This window comes from Oncorhynchus masou, chromosome 18 (genome assembly GCF_036934945.1).
Source record: "Oncorhynchus masou masou isolate Uvic2021 chromosome 18, UVic_Omas_1.1, whole genome shotgun sequence".
Lineage (NCBI taxonomy): Eukaryota > Metazoa > Chordata > Actinopteri > Salmoniformes > Salmonidae > Oncorhynchus > Oncorhynchus masou.
Genome location: NC_088229.1, coordinates 21,491,443 through 21,507,696, shown reverse-complemented (window position 1 = coordinate 21,507,696; position 16,254 = coordinate 21,491,443). Strand labels below are relative to the sequence as shown.

Here is a 16,254-nt window from a genome sequence, read left to right as displayed (position 1 = left end):
ACACACACACACACACACACACACACACACACACACACACACACACAAACTCCCTCTTTCACTCAATTACCAGGGGTGGAAAGAGTACTGAAATATCCTACTCAAGTAGAAGTACTGTTACTTATATACAATTTTACTCAAGTAGAATTAAAATTACTGACTGAAAAAATATCAAAAAAGTACAAGTACTTGGAAATGCTACTCAATTATAGTAACGAGAGTAGTTGTAATTAGTTACTTTACACCTCTGCAGATCTGTTTGTGTTTTTGCCTGCTCCATTGTCATTGTCAAGTTGTTTGGCATAACTATTCCTAGTTGGCAAGAGAGCAGAAACAGACTGGCACCCAGACTAGGTCAATACAGGTACACTCAGAACACTACTGATACTTCTGACATAACATGTATCAGTGTGCAGGAAATAGTATTCGTTGTATTATGACATAATGGCACTTTGTAAAAATAAGCAATTATGCAAACAGTTGAATATGGACCGAATCCTATAATTGTGTGTCCTACATTGATGTTAATGAGAGATTTGCACGAAAACTACAGTCACGTGCAAATTATCAAAGTTATGTATACAGATTTGAATTTAGGATTTGGACCTACACTACCGTTCAAAAGTTTGGGGTCACTTTGAAATGTCCTTGTTTTTGAAAGAAAAGCAATTTTTTTGTCCATTAAAATTACATCAAATTGATGAGAAGTGTAGACAGTGTAGACATTGTTAATGTTGTAAATGACTATTGTAGCTGGAAACGGCTGTTTTTTTAAAAGGAATATCTACATAGGCATACAGAGGCCCATTATCAACAACCATCACTCCTGTGTTCCAATGGCACGTTGTGTTAGCTAATTAAAGTTTATAATTTTAAAAGGCTAATTGATCATTAGAAAACCCTTTTTCAATTAGATATTCCATTTAAAAAAACAGCAATTTCCAGCTACAATGGCCATTTACAACATTAACAATATCCACACTGTGTTTCTGATAAATTTGATGTTATTTTAATGGACATAAATAATGACATTTCTAAGTGACCCCAAACATTTGAACGGTAGTGTATGTGAAGGTATCTGTCTGTGTGTCTCTCTCTCTGTTTGTGTGTGTGTGTGTTTGTGTTGCTGTCTCTCTCTCTGTGTGTGTGTGTGTGTGTGTGTGTGTGTGTGTGTGTGTGTGTGTGTGTGTGTGTGTGTGTGTGTGTGTGTGTGTGTGTGTGTGTGTGTGTGTGTGTGTGTGTGTGTGTGTGTGTGTACACAGTACAGTACAGTAGTTCATACATGAGAATGTACTGATTCCAGACACCAGAGGAAAAACATTTAGTAAATAATCTTCAATATTGTGATAGAAATAAGTTAATGTCAGTGGTTCATGTAAAAAACAAAAATCTTAAAGATATAGTCAGGAAGCATCTCCTAGGCCTACCTCTGAATGTAGATGTCACTGCTGGAAAAAAGCCCTGAATGTATCTTTAAGTGGATTTTGTTGAAATAAACAGCACTTGTCTTTTAGCTAATGTGTGCAATGTGTTTTGTTAATGTCATATTACTAATTTACTTTCCTTACTACTGATAAAAATCATATTTAAAAAAATATTTTACAAGACAGGTCAGTTAAGAACAAATTCTTATTCTCACTGATGGCCTAGGAACAGTGGGTTAACTGCCTTGTTCAGGGGCAGAACGACAGCTTTTTACCTTGCCAGCTCAGGGATTCAATCTTGCAAACTTTCAGTTTGTCTACCTGCCGCTAACCACTAGGCTACCAATCCAATGTTAATCATTGGGTTGGTCAGTGAGTATCACTCAATATTATTCAATATTTGCTCAAATTTTTTCAACTCAGAGTCCAGTCCATCAAATCAGAACATGATATAAGTATTGCAGGGCTGTAGTGTACTCAGAGCCTATGATACAGTATCTCTATTAAGCACTGACAACATCGTGTTTGTCGGTCAATTAGAGAAACAGAATAATTGCATAATTTTGTGAACGGAAACAACTCACTAAATTGCTTCACTGCACTGTTTCACACTTTGTCTCATAGTACTTTAAAAAATATATTTGTGTATTTAACCTTTATTTAACCAGGAAAAGCCCATTGAGACCCAGTCTCTCTTTCAAGGGAGACCTGGCCAAGAAGGCAGCAACAATCAATACATTACAGAATTAAAACATACAATACAATACAACATGATTCAGCCTAAAAAAAGCATTTACACTCCTCTGTAACAGTCTCCTATCAACATTTTAAATTAATTCAATGGCACTAACTATCTAGGTGAAGCCTGGATTGTAGACTATTCCATACCTTTGGTGCACAGGTAAGCCTACTCAAGTGACTTGCAGTCGTCAAGATAATATCGTAATGTATATCTAAATTGTAATAGAGAGTTATTTTTCTAGCATGTTTGCAGGGTAGCCTAGTGGTTAGAGCGTTGGACTAGTAACCACAAGGTTGCAAGTTCAAATCCCAGAGCTGACAAGGTACAAATCTGTCGTTCTGCCCCTGAACAGGCAGTTAACCCACTGTTCCTCGGCCGTCATTGAAAATAAGAATTTGTTCTTAACTGACTTGCCTAGTTAAATAAAGGAAAAATACAAAAATATATAGTAGATTGAGCCCCAAATAATTCGGCCAGTTTCTGGACGTTCCCCATCACTCTTCCGTTCGATTGGTTAGCGCGCTGGCTGGTCATCGCGGCAGAAGGTTAAAAAATCACAGTCGGTATTGAAACGCGACTACCGCGGTACTCCCATTGAAGATTAATTACTTCCGACGTTTGGTCTTTGACGCACCGCCCTTGTTGTGCCGCTGACGTCAATCCCCTTCATTTAGACCCCGGATGAACCTGCCAGTGGGGGAAGTGAATAGGGCCATCAAAGCACAGTAAATGAAATTTGGTGGAGGGGGGGAAGCTCAAAAAAACTCTTAGCAGTGGACTCTTCGGAACACCTCCAAATTGGATTTAAGTAAACGCATGGGGACTGGCAGAATTGAACAGTGGAGCTGGAGCTAGCTTGCTACTGACTAACGTAGTATATAGAAGAAGAAAAAACTTGCTTTTAGCAAGCTAGCTAACGTTTCTCTACTGGGATCCGAAGAAAACGTAGTTTTTGAGAGAACAGACGTCTAATTGAAAGGCTTCTACACAAATCCAGTGGCTTGCTTCATGAATTATGTCTGCAACAAGTATTGACCCTCAGGTAGGCAGGCTGTATTTGCCGGGAAGATATCCATTCAGCGTCAAGAAGGCCTTTAAATTTGATAAAAGGGGGTTATGCGTCCAATCCATCCCTGTTACCATTGCTGAGATATGCGATGCTACCAATTAGCTAGCTAACGTTTACTCAAATGGGGTAATGGTTTGGTAGTTAGCCGCTAGTTAGCATTTAGCAATGTGGTTTGCTAAAAGTCTGCATTTCCCGATTGTTAGGAAAACTTTAATCTGTTGCAAAAGTGGTTAACCAGCGCTAGCAAGTTGTTTTCAGAATTAACGACGCCCAATATTATAACTAACCCCTTTCATATGTGCTAACGCTATGTCAAAGATTGAGCCTTATATCTGTAGTTAGCTAGCCAGCTAATGTAGCTAAGCGAACTTCTAATTTTCAGTGCGCGTGTATTTTTGTCTAGAAAGTAGAATACTAAAATGTTTTTTTTAATATCTTTTTTTTTTACATTTAAACCAATTACACGGGACTGAAGACTTCAAAAGGACAAGACGCTAAAGGTAAGAGCACTGTAGCTAACGTTATCGTAGCTTTGCTAGACAATATTTGTCGCTGGCTGCTAGCTAGACGATGATTGCTCAGCCGGTGGCGGGTCGCGAGCACAGACCATGCACTACCAACAATGCACCTGCGGTGTAAATACAATGCTGGCTCTTGCAATACAGTAACATTGGTCAAAGATGAAGTCAAGTCCTGCTAGGGCAGGGGTTCCCAAACCTTTTTGGCCTGCTACCCTATTTTGATATAAATACAAAAAATCGCGACCCCACCATGTAAAAAGGTGATGTAATCAACGGACCATGTTTACCTTTTTAATTGGGACTATGACAGTCTTACAAATCAGTCTGAAAGTGCATTTTACAGTATTTCAAAGTATGGTTTTAAGTGACTGAAATGCATCAAACATATTGGGAAATTCAGAAGATTGGGCAGTTTTATTATCATCTGTGTAGGAAAGATCATTTATGTTCTCTAATTTATTCCCTCAATCCACACACAATACCACATAATGACAAAGCAAAACCAGTATTTTAGGCATTTTTGCAACACACCCTGGAATTATTACATGTACATAAGTATTCACACCCTTTACTCAGTACTTTGTTGAAGCACCCTTTACAGCCTCATGTCTTATTGGGTATAACGCTACAAGCCTGGCACACCTGTATTTGGGGAGTGTCTCCCATTCTTCTCTGCAGATCATTTCAAGCTCTGTCAGGTTTGATGGGGAGTGTTGCTGGTTCAAGTCTGGGGTCAGGCTGGGCCACTCAAGGACATTCAGAGACTTGTCCCAAAGTCACTCCTGCTTTGTCTTGGCTGTGTGCTTAGTGTTGTTGTCCTGTTGGAAGGTAAACCCTCACCCCAGTCTGAGGTTCTGAGTGGTCTGGAGCAGGTTTTCAAAAAGGAACTCTTTGTACTTTTCCCCGTTCATCTTACCCTCTCCATACTAGTCTCCCAGTCCCCCCTGCAACCCCCCTCCCAGCATGATACAGCCATCACCATGCTTCACTGTAGGGATGCTGGCAGGTTTCCTCCAGATGTGACGCTTGGCATTCAGGCCAAAGAGTTCAATGTTGATTTAATCAGACCAGAGAATCTTGTTTCTCATGGTCTGGGAGTTTTTAGGTGCCGTTTCTGGCCACTCTACCATAAAGGCCTGATTGGTGGAGTGCTGCAGAGATGGTTGTCCTTCTGGAAGGTTCTCCCATCTCCACAGAGGAACTCTGGACCAAGGCCCTTCTCGCCCGATCGGTCAGTTTGGCAGGGCGTCCAGCTGTAGGAAGAGTCTTGGTGGTTCCAAACTTCCATTTTAAGAATGGCAGAGGCCACTGTGTTCTTGGGGACCTTCAATGCTGCAGACATTTTTTGGTACCCTTCCCCAGATCTGTGCCTCGACACAGTCCTGTCTCGGAGCTCTACAGACAATTCCTTCGACCATATGGCTTGGTTTTTGCTCTGACATGCACTGTCAACTGTGGGACCTTACATAGACAGGTGTGTGCCTTTCCAAATCTTGTCCAAACAATTGAATTTACCACAGGTGAACTCCAATCAAGTTGTAGAAATATCTCAAGGATGATCAATGGAAAATGATGCACCTGAGCTTAATATAGAGTCTCATAGCAAAGGTCTGAAGAGTTATCTAAATAAGGTATTTCTGTTTTTTTATGTATATATTTGCAAACATTTCTAAAAAACGTTTTTCGCTTTGTCATTATGGGGTATTGAGTAGATTGAGGGGAAAAAAATATGTAATCAATTTTAGAATAAGTCTGTAATGTAACAAAATGTGGGAAAAGTCAAGGGGTCTTAATACTTTCTGAATGCACTGCAACTGCTAATGGAGGTTTACTGAAGTAACCCCAGTTATATGACCCAAGGATAATTTTCTCTCGCAAATAGTCTAGCTAACAGTCATCACACCAGATTCTTTGACATGATTTCAGGGATGCCTTGTTTTGCAAGTCTTACAGTACTACAGAACAACATTGCTAACATCAGATTTCTATTGTCTTCTCAGGCAGGCATACATTAAGCATGTCTTGTTTTTTCGTGAATGAAGGAGGGATACTTGTGTGTTTGTCTGTATTGTTAAGTAAGCATTTCACTGTTAGTCTGCACCTGTTGTTTAAGAAGCATGTGACAAATACATTTTGATTTGACAGTGAAAAATAACCCTACTATCAGTCTTTCCGGTTTCAGTGCAAAATGGCTCACTCCACCAGAAGGAAACTGTCCATGATAATGACTTTGAGCCCTATCTCTCTGGCCAATCCAATCAGGTGAGTGACTTTTGAATTCATGGTGTGTATCTTTGTCATTATAGAATATTTTTCAATTTGGCTGCAGGGGAGGACCACAAATCAGTACTGTCTCACAGGAGAATAGATGTTTTCTTGGCTACCTTGTTAGCAGATATTATTACTCCATTGATATCATTACAGAAGATGTGTGATGTCTAAGTACTGCACACATACCCTTTTAAGTCTTAAAGTCAGGGTTGTTGGGGTATAAGCTAACGGTCATTGGAGTATTGGTGGTGGTAGGTCATGTTGTTGACATTTAGTTTAATGTGTCAGGATTTAAAAAACAAATTGTACTTACACTCCTCTTTTTCCATCTTCTAGAACAGCTACCAATCCATGACTGACCCTTACCTGTCCAGCTACTATGCCCCCTCCATTGGATTTCCCTACCCTCTGAGCGAGGCCCCTTGGTCCACCGGTGGCGACCCCCCTATCCCTTACCTGACTCCCTATGCGCCCCTCAGCAATGGAGACCACCACTTCATGCATGACACTGTGTTTGGCCAGCCTGGGGGACTTGGCAGCAGCATCTACCCGCATAGGTTTAACTTTTTCCCTGAGAACCCGGCCTTCTCCGCCTGGGGTACCAGTGGGTCTCAAGGCCAGCAGACTCAGAGTTCAGCCTATGGGGGCAGCTACAGCTACCCTCCCAGCTCCCTGGGGGGCACACTAGTCCCTGATGGCCAAACAGGGTTCCACAGTGACACTCTGAGCAAGGCACCAGGTATGAACAGCCTTGAACAGGGGATGCTGGGGCTGAAGATGGGTGGGGATGTGTCTGGCAGTGGCTCAGGTGTGAAGAGCGTGAGTTCTGTGATCGGCGGCAGTGGTGCTGTAGCTCAGGCTGTTGCTACAGGCAACGGTGGAACACCAATTGGCATGCCCCCTCCTAAGCCCACGTCCTGGGCCGCTATTGCCAGCAAACCAGCCAGGCCACAGCTGCTGAAGGCCAAGGCCAAGCCAGGCATACCCATGGGGGGAGCTCTGCCACCACCGCCCATCAAACACAACATGGACATTGGGACATGGGATAACAAGGGGCCTATAAGCAAAGTGGTCCCTCCGCTGCCCCCCCACCACCACCATCAGCAGCTCCACTCTCATAGCCATGCCCACCTTCCCCATGGTCTCCCCTCTCCCCCTCAGCAGTCCATTCAATCTGCCCAGTCCCTTGTGCAGCAGATGACCATGGGCCCGCCCCCTCCACAGTCATACCAGAACCACAACTTAGGCCCGTCCCCTCAGACCCGCTGGGTTGCCCCGCGCAACCGTAATCCAGGCTACGGAGGGGGCAGCATGGACAGCAGTGGTTCCTCTAGTGGCGGGGGTGTTCCTCCAGGTTCTGGCTCAGGTCTCGAGAACCACCCTGTTCTGGAGAAGCTGCGGGCTGCCCACAGCTACAACCCTAAGGAGTTTGACTGGAACCTGAAGAACGGCCGCGTGTTCATCATCAAGAGCTACTCTGAGGATGACATCCACCGCTCCATAAAGTACTCAATCTGGTGCAGCACGGAGCACGGCAACAAGCGTCTGGACTCAGCCTTTCGTGCCATTAGTGCCAAAGGCCCTGTCTATCTGCTGTTCAGCGTTAATGGCAGTGGGCACTTCTGTGGCGTGGCAGAGATGCTCTCGCCCGTGGATTATGGCACCAGTGCTGGCGTCTGGGCGCAGGACAAGTGGAAAGGCAAGTTTGACGTGGACTGGCTGTTTGTGAAGGACGTGCCCAATAGCCAGCTGAGGCACATCAGGCTGGAGAACAATGACAACAAGCCGGTGACCAACTCCAGGGACACTCAGGAGGTCCCTCTGGAGAAGGCCAAGCAAGTGCTGAAGATCATTGTGGGCTTCAAACACACCACCTCCATCTTTGATGACTTCTCCCACTATGAGAAAAGACAGGAGGAAGAGGAGGTTGTCAGAAAGGTAATCAATCATTAGTCTCCTATTGATCGCAAAGATCCTGAACTGATCATTAATTAAGGATGGGTTTCGTCAATGTTTGTAATGATCCAAAAACCATAACAAACATCTCCTTCACATAGAGATGCAAACCCTGAGTTTGTATTTCTTATTTTGCCCCATCACAGCGAAATGTCTACTGTTTTGTATTTGTTTGCTGCCATTTTATTGCGTTTTGTGCAGTAGGTGTAACCATAACTAAATTCCTCTTCTCTTTCAACAGACCTATGAGCCAATTCCAATACAGCGAGGGTCCCGACTTGATCAGGTAAAGGAACTTTTCTAAAATGTCACTTCTATTTGGCTTCTGCCCATCGACATTCTACATATGTCTCTAAGGGAATAATATACCATGGTTGTGGGGGAGAAGATTATTAATTTATTAACTTTTTTCTAATGGTAACCATTTTGTTTTTTCTTCCCCTCCCCAACCAAGGAACACCAAAACCGAAGTAAACCACAATAGAAGACTACTCCTTATAGTTTGATCAACGGTTGTACTTGGATGGACATATTGAAATTTAGGTCATAAAAAAACAAGAGGACATAAAGAAATTTGTAACTTATATTTCTTTTTCTATTTAATTTTGATGACTTTGGCCCACATCAAAACTTTGAGGCACCTTGCTCCTGGTCTGGTTCCCAGTCTCCAAGTTGTGTGCACCAATCAAATTGCTTCATCATTTTTAGTGTTCTATATTCTGTATTTTAACCCTGGTCTCCTATTTGTTATACACGCACATCCTTAATTATGATTAACAAATATCTGCACGTCTTTAAAAAAACATGCTGCTGATATTCAGTGACTGTTCAACTTGTGGTGTGAGTGTTGGAGAAACTTTAAGTGCTTGTATTGCTTGTTCTGATTTAGGAAGAGTGAATGTGACAACAGAATCTTGACAAATGTTTGATAACTACATGGAACACTTTTATTTTGCGTAGAAGTGTTCTGTTTTGCCCTTGTCCATCTGAGAGTGGTTTGTGGATGGTAGAGGATTGTCTATCCAAAAAGCTTCTGCAAATGATTGATATTATGGATAAAGTGAAAGTTTTTTTATATATATATATGTGTATATATATGTAAAAAAAAAAATTATCACTTGGCTGATCACTGTTGTGACAAACTATGAAAAAATGTGTGAAAACATCTCTTCCACAGAGTGGAGCCTTAGCATTTCTTTCTGACAACAGTGTCAATTAAATTATATTTGCTCTACTGTACCTCAAGTGTGTTAGCAAAAAGATTCAAAGGAAAGATGTCTAGAACATCCGCTCACAAGGGAGGTCCCTCGCTTTGTTTTTGATGGGGTGGAAATGCAAACATACTCAGTTCAGGTTCTTAGCCAGACAATACGATTGTCTTTTCCCTTATTTTAAATCATGTCTTTCCTTTATCATATCTGTTACATTTCTCTGTTCCCTGTTATTCCAACAATGGGGGTCCCTGTTTGTCACTTTGGGGACAAAATGTAGCATGTACTGCTTTTAAATTCAAGATTGGCCTGTCATTTTGTTTCTGCGCCTTGTCATTTCCATACGAATTAAAATGTGGATATTTTTCTTGCTATAACCCTTCCACTTCATCCTCAGAAATGTTAAGCTTTAATGTACTGGCAAAGCTAATTGAGAACGCCTGAAATGTGTCTCCTTATAATTAATGTTACTGATTTAATGTCAAGTGTATGAAAACCCAGAGAATGGTCTTCATGGTATCTGTGTGATTTCTTTAATTTGGGGGGGGGGGGGCTTGCTGTACTGTGTATGTCTGTATGCAAGTGTGAAAGACTGAGAGGGAGTGTGATTATTGAGGGAGTCAGATTTATATAATGGTATAGGAAGTGATTCATGATAATATATGAACATTTACGAAAATAAATGGAGAAAACAAACGTTTAAGTCACCCCTGAATTACATATGCATTGTATCAAAGGTCACTATCACATTCTTGGATTTGATCATGGTCATTATTAAAGGTATACTATCTGTTGTGTTTTTGGTTTGTTCCATTGTGAGTGAAAGGTATCACATCTGCATCTAAGTATGTTTCCCTTTGTAACCCTGTTTCCCTTTGGGGGGAAACTCATTCTTATTATTCTTTTAGATAGAGAGTGGTGCCTAAAGTATACTAGATGTTGACATACGGTTGAAGTCAAAAGTTTACATACCTTAGTCAAATACATTTAAACTTAGTTTTTCACAGTTCCTTACATTTAATCCTAGTAAAAATTCACTGTCTTAAGTTAGGATCACCACTTTATTTTAAGAATGTGAAATGTCAGAATAATAGTAGAGAGAATTATTTATTTCAGCTTTTATTTCTTTCATCACATCCCAGTGGGCCAGAAGTTTACATACACTCAAATTAGTATTTGGTAGCGTTGCTTTTAAATTGTTAAACTTGGGTGAAACGTTTCGGGTAGCCTACCACAAGCTTCCCACAATAAGTTGGGTGAATTTTGGCCCATTCCTCCTGAACGAGCTGGTGTAACTGAGTCAGGTTTGTAGGCCTCTTTGTTCGCACATGCTTTTTCAGTTCTGCTCACAAATGTTCTATATGATTGAGGTACTGGCTTTGTGATTGCCACTCCAATACCTTGACTTTGTTGTTGTTAAGCCATTTTGGCACTTTGGAAGTATGCTTGGGGTCATTGTCCATTTGGAAGACCCATTTGCGACCAAGCTTGAACTTCCTGACTGATGTCTTGAGATGTTGCTTCAATATATCGACATAATTTCCCCTGCTCATGATGCCATCTATTTTGTGAAGTGCACCAGTCCCTCCTGCAGCAAAGCACCCCCACAAAATTTCTCACAAGGATGAACCAGACTTGTGGTCTACAATTTTTTTTCTTAGATCTAGGTTGCAGTTGTAAATGAGAACTTGTTCTCAACTAGCCTACCTGGTTAAATAAAGGTGAAATTAAATCAATAAAAGGTTGATTTCTTTTGCTTTTCACATGATATCATGCAAAGAGGCACTGAGTTTGAAGGTAGGCCTTGAAATACATCCACAGGTACACCTCCAATTGACTAAAATTATGTAAATTAGCCTATCAAAAGCTTCTGAAGCCATGACATAATTTTCTGGAATTTAACTAGCTGTTAAAGGCATAGTCAACTTATTTTATGTAAACTTCTGACCCACTGGAATTGTGATACAGTGAATTATAAGTGAAATTATCTGTAAACAATTGTTGGGAAAATGACTTGTGTCATCCACAAAGTAGATGTCCTAATCAACTTGCCAAAACTATAGTTTGTCAACAAGAAATTTGTGGGGTGGTTGAAAAACGATTTTTAATGACTCCAACCAAGTGTATGTAAACTTCCGACTTCAACTGTATCACACCTGGGTCAAAAACATGTCTCCGCTGAAACGAATTGGCATAGTCCAAACCCCAAAACGCCTTTATTATTTAACAAACAGAACTGTACATAATTCACAGCACATCCAACCAAAGCTATCTGTTTACTTAAAATAGGGAGGTCAAATCTGTCTTGATTTTACCTTACCTTTACTTATTTGTCCAGTATTTCATCCCACGAGCTCATAGTTGCTATGCTTCTCACCACTGTAGACTAACTACGTTGATATTTGTTATTGCCTAAAAATACAATTACTTCAATGATTTGGATCGACGTTAAGGTGATTCCTCTCTTGGCATTCACCGCGTGCCTTAATTGTATTGTTATTAAATCAAGGTCTGCCGTGAACACGAAAAGCGGTAATCCAAATTTTCCCTATAAATGTACCTAGAATACAGATGAATTGATTCCTTGAAATAAGGCCAATAAACACGAGCAAAACCGTTTCCATGTCACCATTACCTCATTACCTTTTCTTCAGGAATGTAAAGTTGAATCGGATCACAAAGGCATATCTACACAACTACGTCGATAGAGCATTTGTCGCACGCTGTTAAAATGTATTTGCTGTAGGTATAGCCTAGAATCCTATCTCATATGAATCCACAGTGTCAGAAAAAAACACCAATCAGTGTCCATATACATTGGTCCAGTTTCAACAGGGTGCCACTATCATTCCAGAAGCATCAATTCGAAAGCCTACGAAATGTCCGTATTTGGCTACAGAATAGCCTACATTTAACAGGCTAGGCCTAAAACAATGGTCCAGGCAGCAGGCGTCCGCATCATCAGCACCGCTCCAGCCGTAATAACGCATAAAGCGAGAAAGGACACCGGTTGAAATACATTTGCCCTATATCGTAACCCTGATTTTCAGAAACAGTTGTCCACTTGTTTTGTTTTCACCATCTCCGAACCCAATCTAGCAGGATTTGCTTATCTTCTTCCCATCCAAGACGTCCGTTTATTGAATGCAGTGCTCGAGGATGAGATCGAGGAAGCTTGACGTCATGGACAGGACAGGGTCAAACTCCCCCCACCATAAACCGACCGAAATATTTTTAAAATGAGCAAATGAGCATGACATTTTGCAGAATGGGGCATTTATTGCACAATAAATCAGCCGCCCCACTAAACCTGCACAATATTTCACACTGCACAGCAGCAGCACACACAGCAGACAGACATCATTCAGCTTCATCACAGAAAATGAGAATTGCCTAATCATGATGACCTACTCATATTTGAGAATAGGACATACCTTGGATATTTCTGCAGTAAAGTAATCTGCAGAAATAAATTTTAACCAACGTACTGTTCACTTCCAGTGTTTCCATAATACATCATATCTGATTTGCAGTTGCGATTTTAGCATGTTATTTTTAGTGGGGGAAAAAAATATTGTAGATGCATGCCAACAAAGCCACTACACAACACAACTAAACAATACAGTAATTGCATTATAACGGTGACAATCAGTGCCCACAACTGTTACGGCCTACATAAAGTTGTCCCAACAGGAGAGCTTACTTTTCAGCTCTATGGAGTGAATCCTTACCACTGCTACAACTGGCTATCAGTGGAGTCTGGTCTGGCAGAAAAACAGTTAATTCAGCTTCATTTACTGCCTTTTTAAAAAACATATCTGATATGGCTGACTTGCTTACACAAATGTGGCTTCTAGTGACAATTGAGATGTACAAACTATGGGATAAGGGACAATCTGTAATTTTGATCAAGACAATGATCGAGCTAAGTCGGACATAGTTAATATAACTATTTGGTCAGTACTTTTGAAATGTACAGCGACAGAATTCAGAACATGGACCGTTCTTACAGTATTATACCTGTACACCAAGTCAAAAGCGTATGATAAATAAAGGGGGCATATAAGCAGACAATGAAATCTCTTACGAAATTAGATGATTACATTTCTCTTAAACAGGCTATAGGCTATGTGAGGGTGAAAGGAGCCAAATTATTAGTGTGAGGCACATAGTGTATGTTGTGTAGTAAGCTGTTAGTAGCCTTAGTATTACTTTCTTAGCTACAGCATACATATCTTCCTGACATATTACATAATTTATACAGCAGCATACAATACATTTTTGGACTGACCTTGTTGTGCTGTGCTCACTTGAACAGGAAGGTGGTGCTGCGGTCCTTCTTGTGGCAAATTTTGTCATCAAACTGTGTCATCAAAGTCTGGCATTCTCTGGATTTATAGTGCTTTCACGACAACTGGGTCCTCGGAAAAAAACTAATTCCAAGGTGGATGACAGTTCAAAACGTATTTTCCCAGTTGGAGCTCGTTTTTTTCCGAGGTCCCAGTTGTCTTGAACTCACTGAAGTCTGAGATTTCCCAGTTCCGAGTTTCCAGTTGTTTTGAACTCGGCAGAATTTATGCTGGACTGACACCATGGCCAATGTATTCAACCTTTTCTGGCCCATGGTGTTGCATGTGAATGTTTATCCTTTTAAACTTGGAAAATAGAACCCTAAACACAGACTTGGACCACACACCGACTCCACTGAATAGCAGGCTCATGATTGCTTTGAAACGCTTTCAGATTGCAACTGATTCCTTCCAAACCACTTATTGTTGAATTTGCTGTAGTAGGATGTCCCTTGGGGGTATAGGTACCTATGTAGGACATGCGAGGGTTAGGTTAATAAACAGGCTGGAGCTAGAAACTCGTTGTCGTGCGTCCTTATTTTAGATCATACTACATGGTGTCAAGTGGTTTTAAAACTCACATAAAAGTGAAGGACGTACCAAGTAAATCATACATTCAGGCTGTTTCAAAGCAGGGAGGGCTGTTAAGAGTTGCGTAAATTCGAATCTGGTATCAGGATAAATATAACAATGAGTCACCGATTGTATACTATGTATTTTTTATTAGCTAAGTAATAAATGGCAAATGCAACTTTCGTATATATGGGCTCACTGTAATACCACGCAGGGCAGAACAGAGAACTGACAAGATGTATGTAAACAGTGTTCTTATACTGTGATAGACATTGTCCCAACCCGTCTGTTGGTCTATCACAGTAGAGGCTGGGCGTGGTTTAAACTTGCCCAGCCTATCGCAGGCGCTCAGGCGGGTCCCCGCCTCTTGGAGCTTCTTGGAGTCCTCACTCGGTCGATGTATAGATTCATACTGTTCTGGTATCACCCCCTAGTTATAACAGTTGCTCAGTTCCTGCTATTGTGTTGTTCAGTATTTTTCCATTTCAGTTAAACCTCATGATGACCACCCCTCCCTATCACAACTTTGTAAGATACAGCAAGTCACACCATGTGCTCAATATTGTTACATACAAACACAAGGACAAAGCATCTGCTGGGCTGTTATCTACAGTTTTGCAACATGCAGGTCACACCATGTTACTCAGTTCTTGTCACACACAAACAGGCAAGTAGCAAGCAGTTGTTTAATCTCATAATGATGCTCCAGTGCACAAATGCAGACACCTCACACAACCAACATAAGATAATATTTAATCATATATATATATATATATGATAAGGACTATAATGTAAAATACAGAATCCCACAGGGCACAGTGTTGGAGATAAAACAGCGCATATCATTATTTTGCTAGCTAACGAGAAAGGACTAAATTACTGCTAAACAACATGTTGCAAGAAGAAGCTGGCGGGATTGCAGGATTTGCGACTCCAAATTCAACGTGCTCTGGCGCTAACACGGACAGGCCAGTGGCTAGTGCTGACGGATTTCGCATTAGTCCCCCGGATAATTTTGTTTGTTTGCATTCAAAACTGGCCGAAATGGATCAGGCGCTTTGAAAGGTACAGGATAGCATCAGGCTTAAACGTGAAAAATGAGGCATTCCAAGTTAATACACTGATCTACTCTATATGTGATGAAGCCGAGGATATATTAAATGCTTCAACGTTGACCGAGGAAGGGAAACTTAACTACAGTGGCGTTAAAGACTGTTTTGAAACGCATTTTGAAGGGAGACACAACATTATTTTTGAGAGAGCTATGTTTAATTAATATGCGCAAACAGGAGCAGGGTAAAACCACCGGCAGTTTTATCACAGCTGTTCACAAACTAGCAGAACATTGTCAGTTTGGCGCGCTCAGGGAAGAGCTGACCCGAGATCGGATTGTAGTTGGAATAAGAAATATATAACTTTCTGAAAAGTTACAGTTGGATTCCTAGCTTACCTTGTCCAAAGCTGTAAACCAGGTTAAGCAGAGTGAGACAGTAAAAAGACTGCAGACGATACAGCTCCTTGCAGAACGAAGAGAGTGGGGAAATACATGCATTTCATACAGAGCTAAAAAAAAACGGAGGGGAACACAGAACAGAGACAGTCATGGAGAAAACAATCACAGACAGCACCAGTAGCTAGTTAAAGTATTTGTCGCAAATGTGGGAAATCCCCTTTCCACAGATGGAAAGATTGCCCAGAAAAGGATGCGGAATGCAGGAAATGTCACAGGAGAGGGCACATTTCAGCTGTCTGTCGATTAAAGCAAATGCACGAGGTCTCAGAGGAGGTACAGCAGGACAGCATCTTTATGGGAGAAGTAAAGGAAAACAATGCTGGCTTGCATTCAGACATTAAACTCAATGGGGAGGTTGTGTCATTTAAACTAGACACTGGGGCAGCAGTGACAGCTATCCCAACTGGGCTGTATAGCTATAGCAGAGACGGCCCTTTGCTCTCTTACAAACAAAAAACTGTACGGGCCCAGTAATAAGATTTTACCAGTTGTAGGGCAGTTGGTGATTAAACTGGAGAGTAACGACAAAAGTGCCATCCAGCCTGTCTTCATCATTGACTCTCTGGCCAGACCGTTGCTGGGGCTGCCAGCAATTGAAGCATTGCAACTCATTGAGAGAGTGAGC

General features: G+C 41.3%; 1 protein-coding gene across 3 annotated transcripts; it reads left to right on the top strand.

Moving 5' to 3' along the window:
* The first annotated feature begins 2,850 nt into the window (after window positions 1-2,850).
* Window positions 2,851-9,991, top strand: LOC135504204 (YTH domain-containing family protein 1-like). 3 transcript variants are annotated; one of them, XM_064922556.1, is made up of 6 exons: window positions 2,851-3,208; window positions 3,711-3,735; window positions 5,939-6,018; window positions 6,364-7,965; window positions 8,225-8,269; window positions 8,438-9,991. In XM_064922556.1, the coding sequence occupies exons 1-6, from the start codon at window positions 3,182-3,184 to the stop codon at window positions 8,465-8,467; spliced, it is 1,809 nt and encodes a 602-aa protein (XP_064778628.1). In that variant the 5' UTR covers window positions 2,851-3,181; the 3' UTR covers window positions 8,468-9,991. The 3 variants fall into 3 exon arrangements, with proteins under 3 accessions (XP_064778628.1, XP_064778627.1, XP_064778629.1); XM_064922555.1 differs by having other exon boundaries at window positions 5,924-6,018; XM_064922557.1 differs by having other exon boundaries at window positions 5,902-6,018.
* The last annotated feature ends 6,263 nt before the right edge of the window (window positions 9,992-16,254 follow it).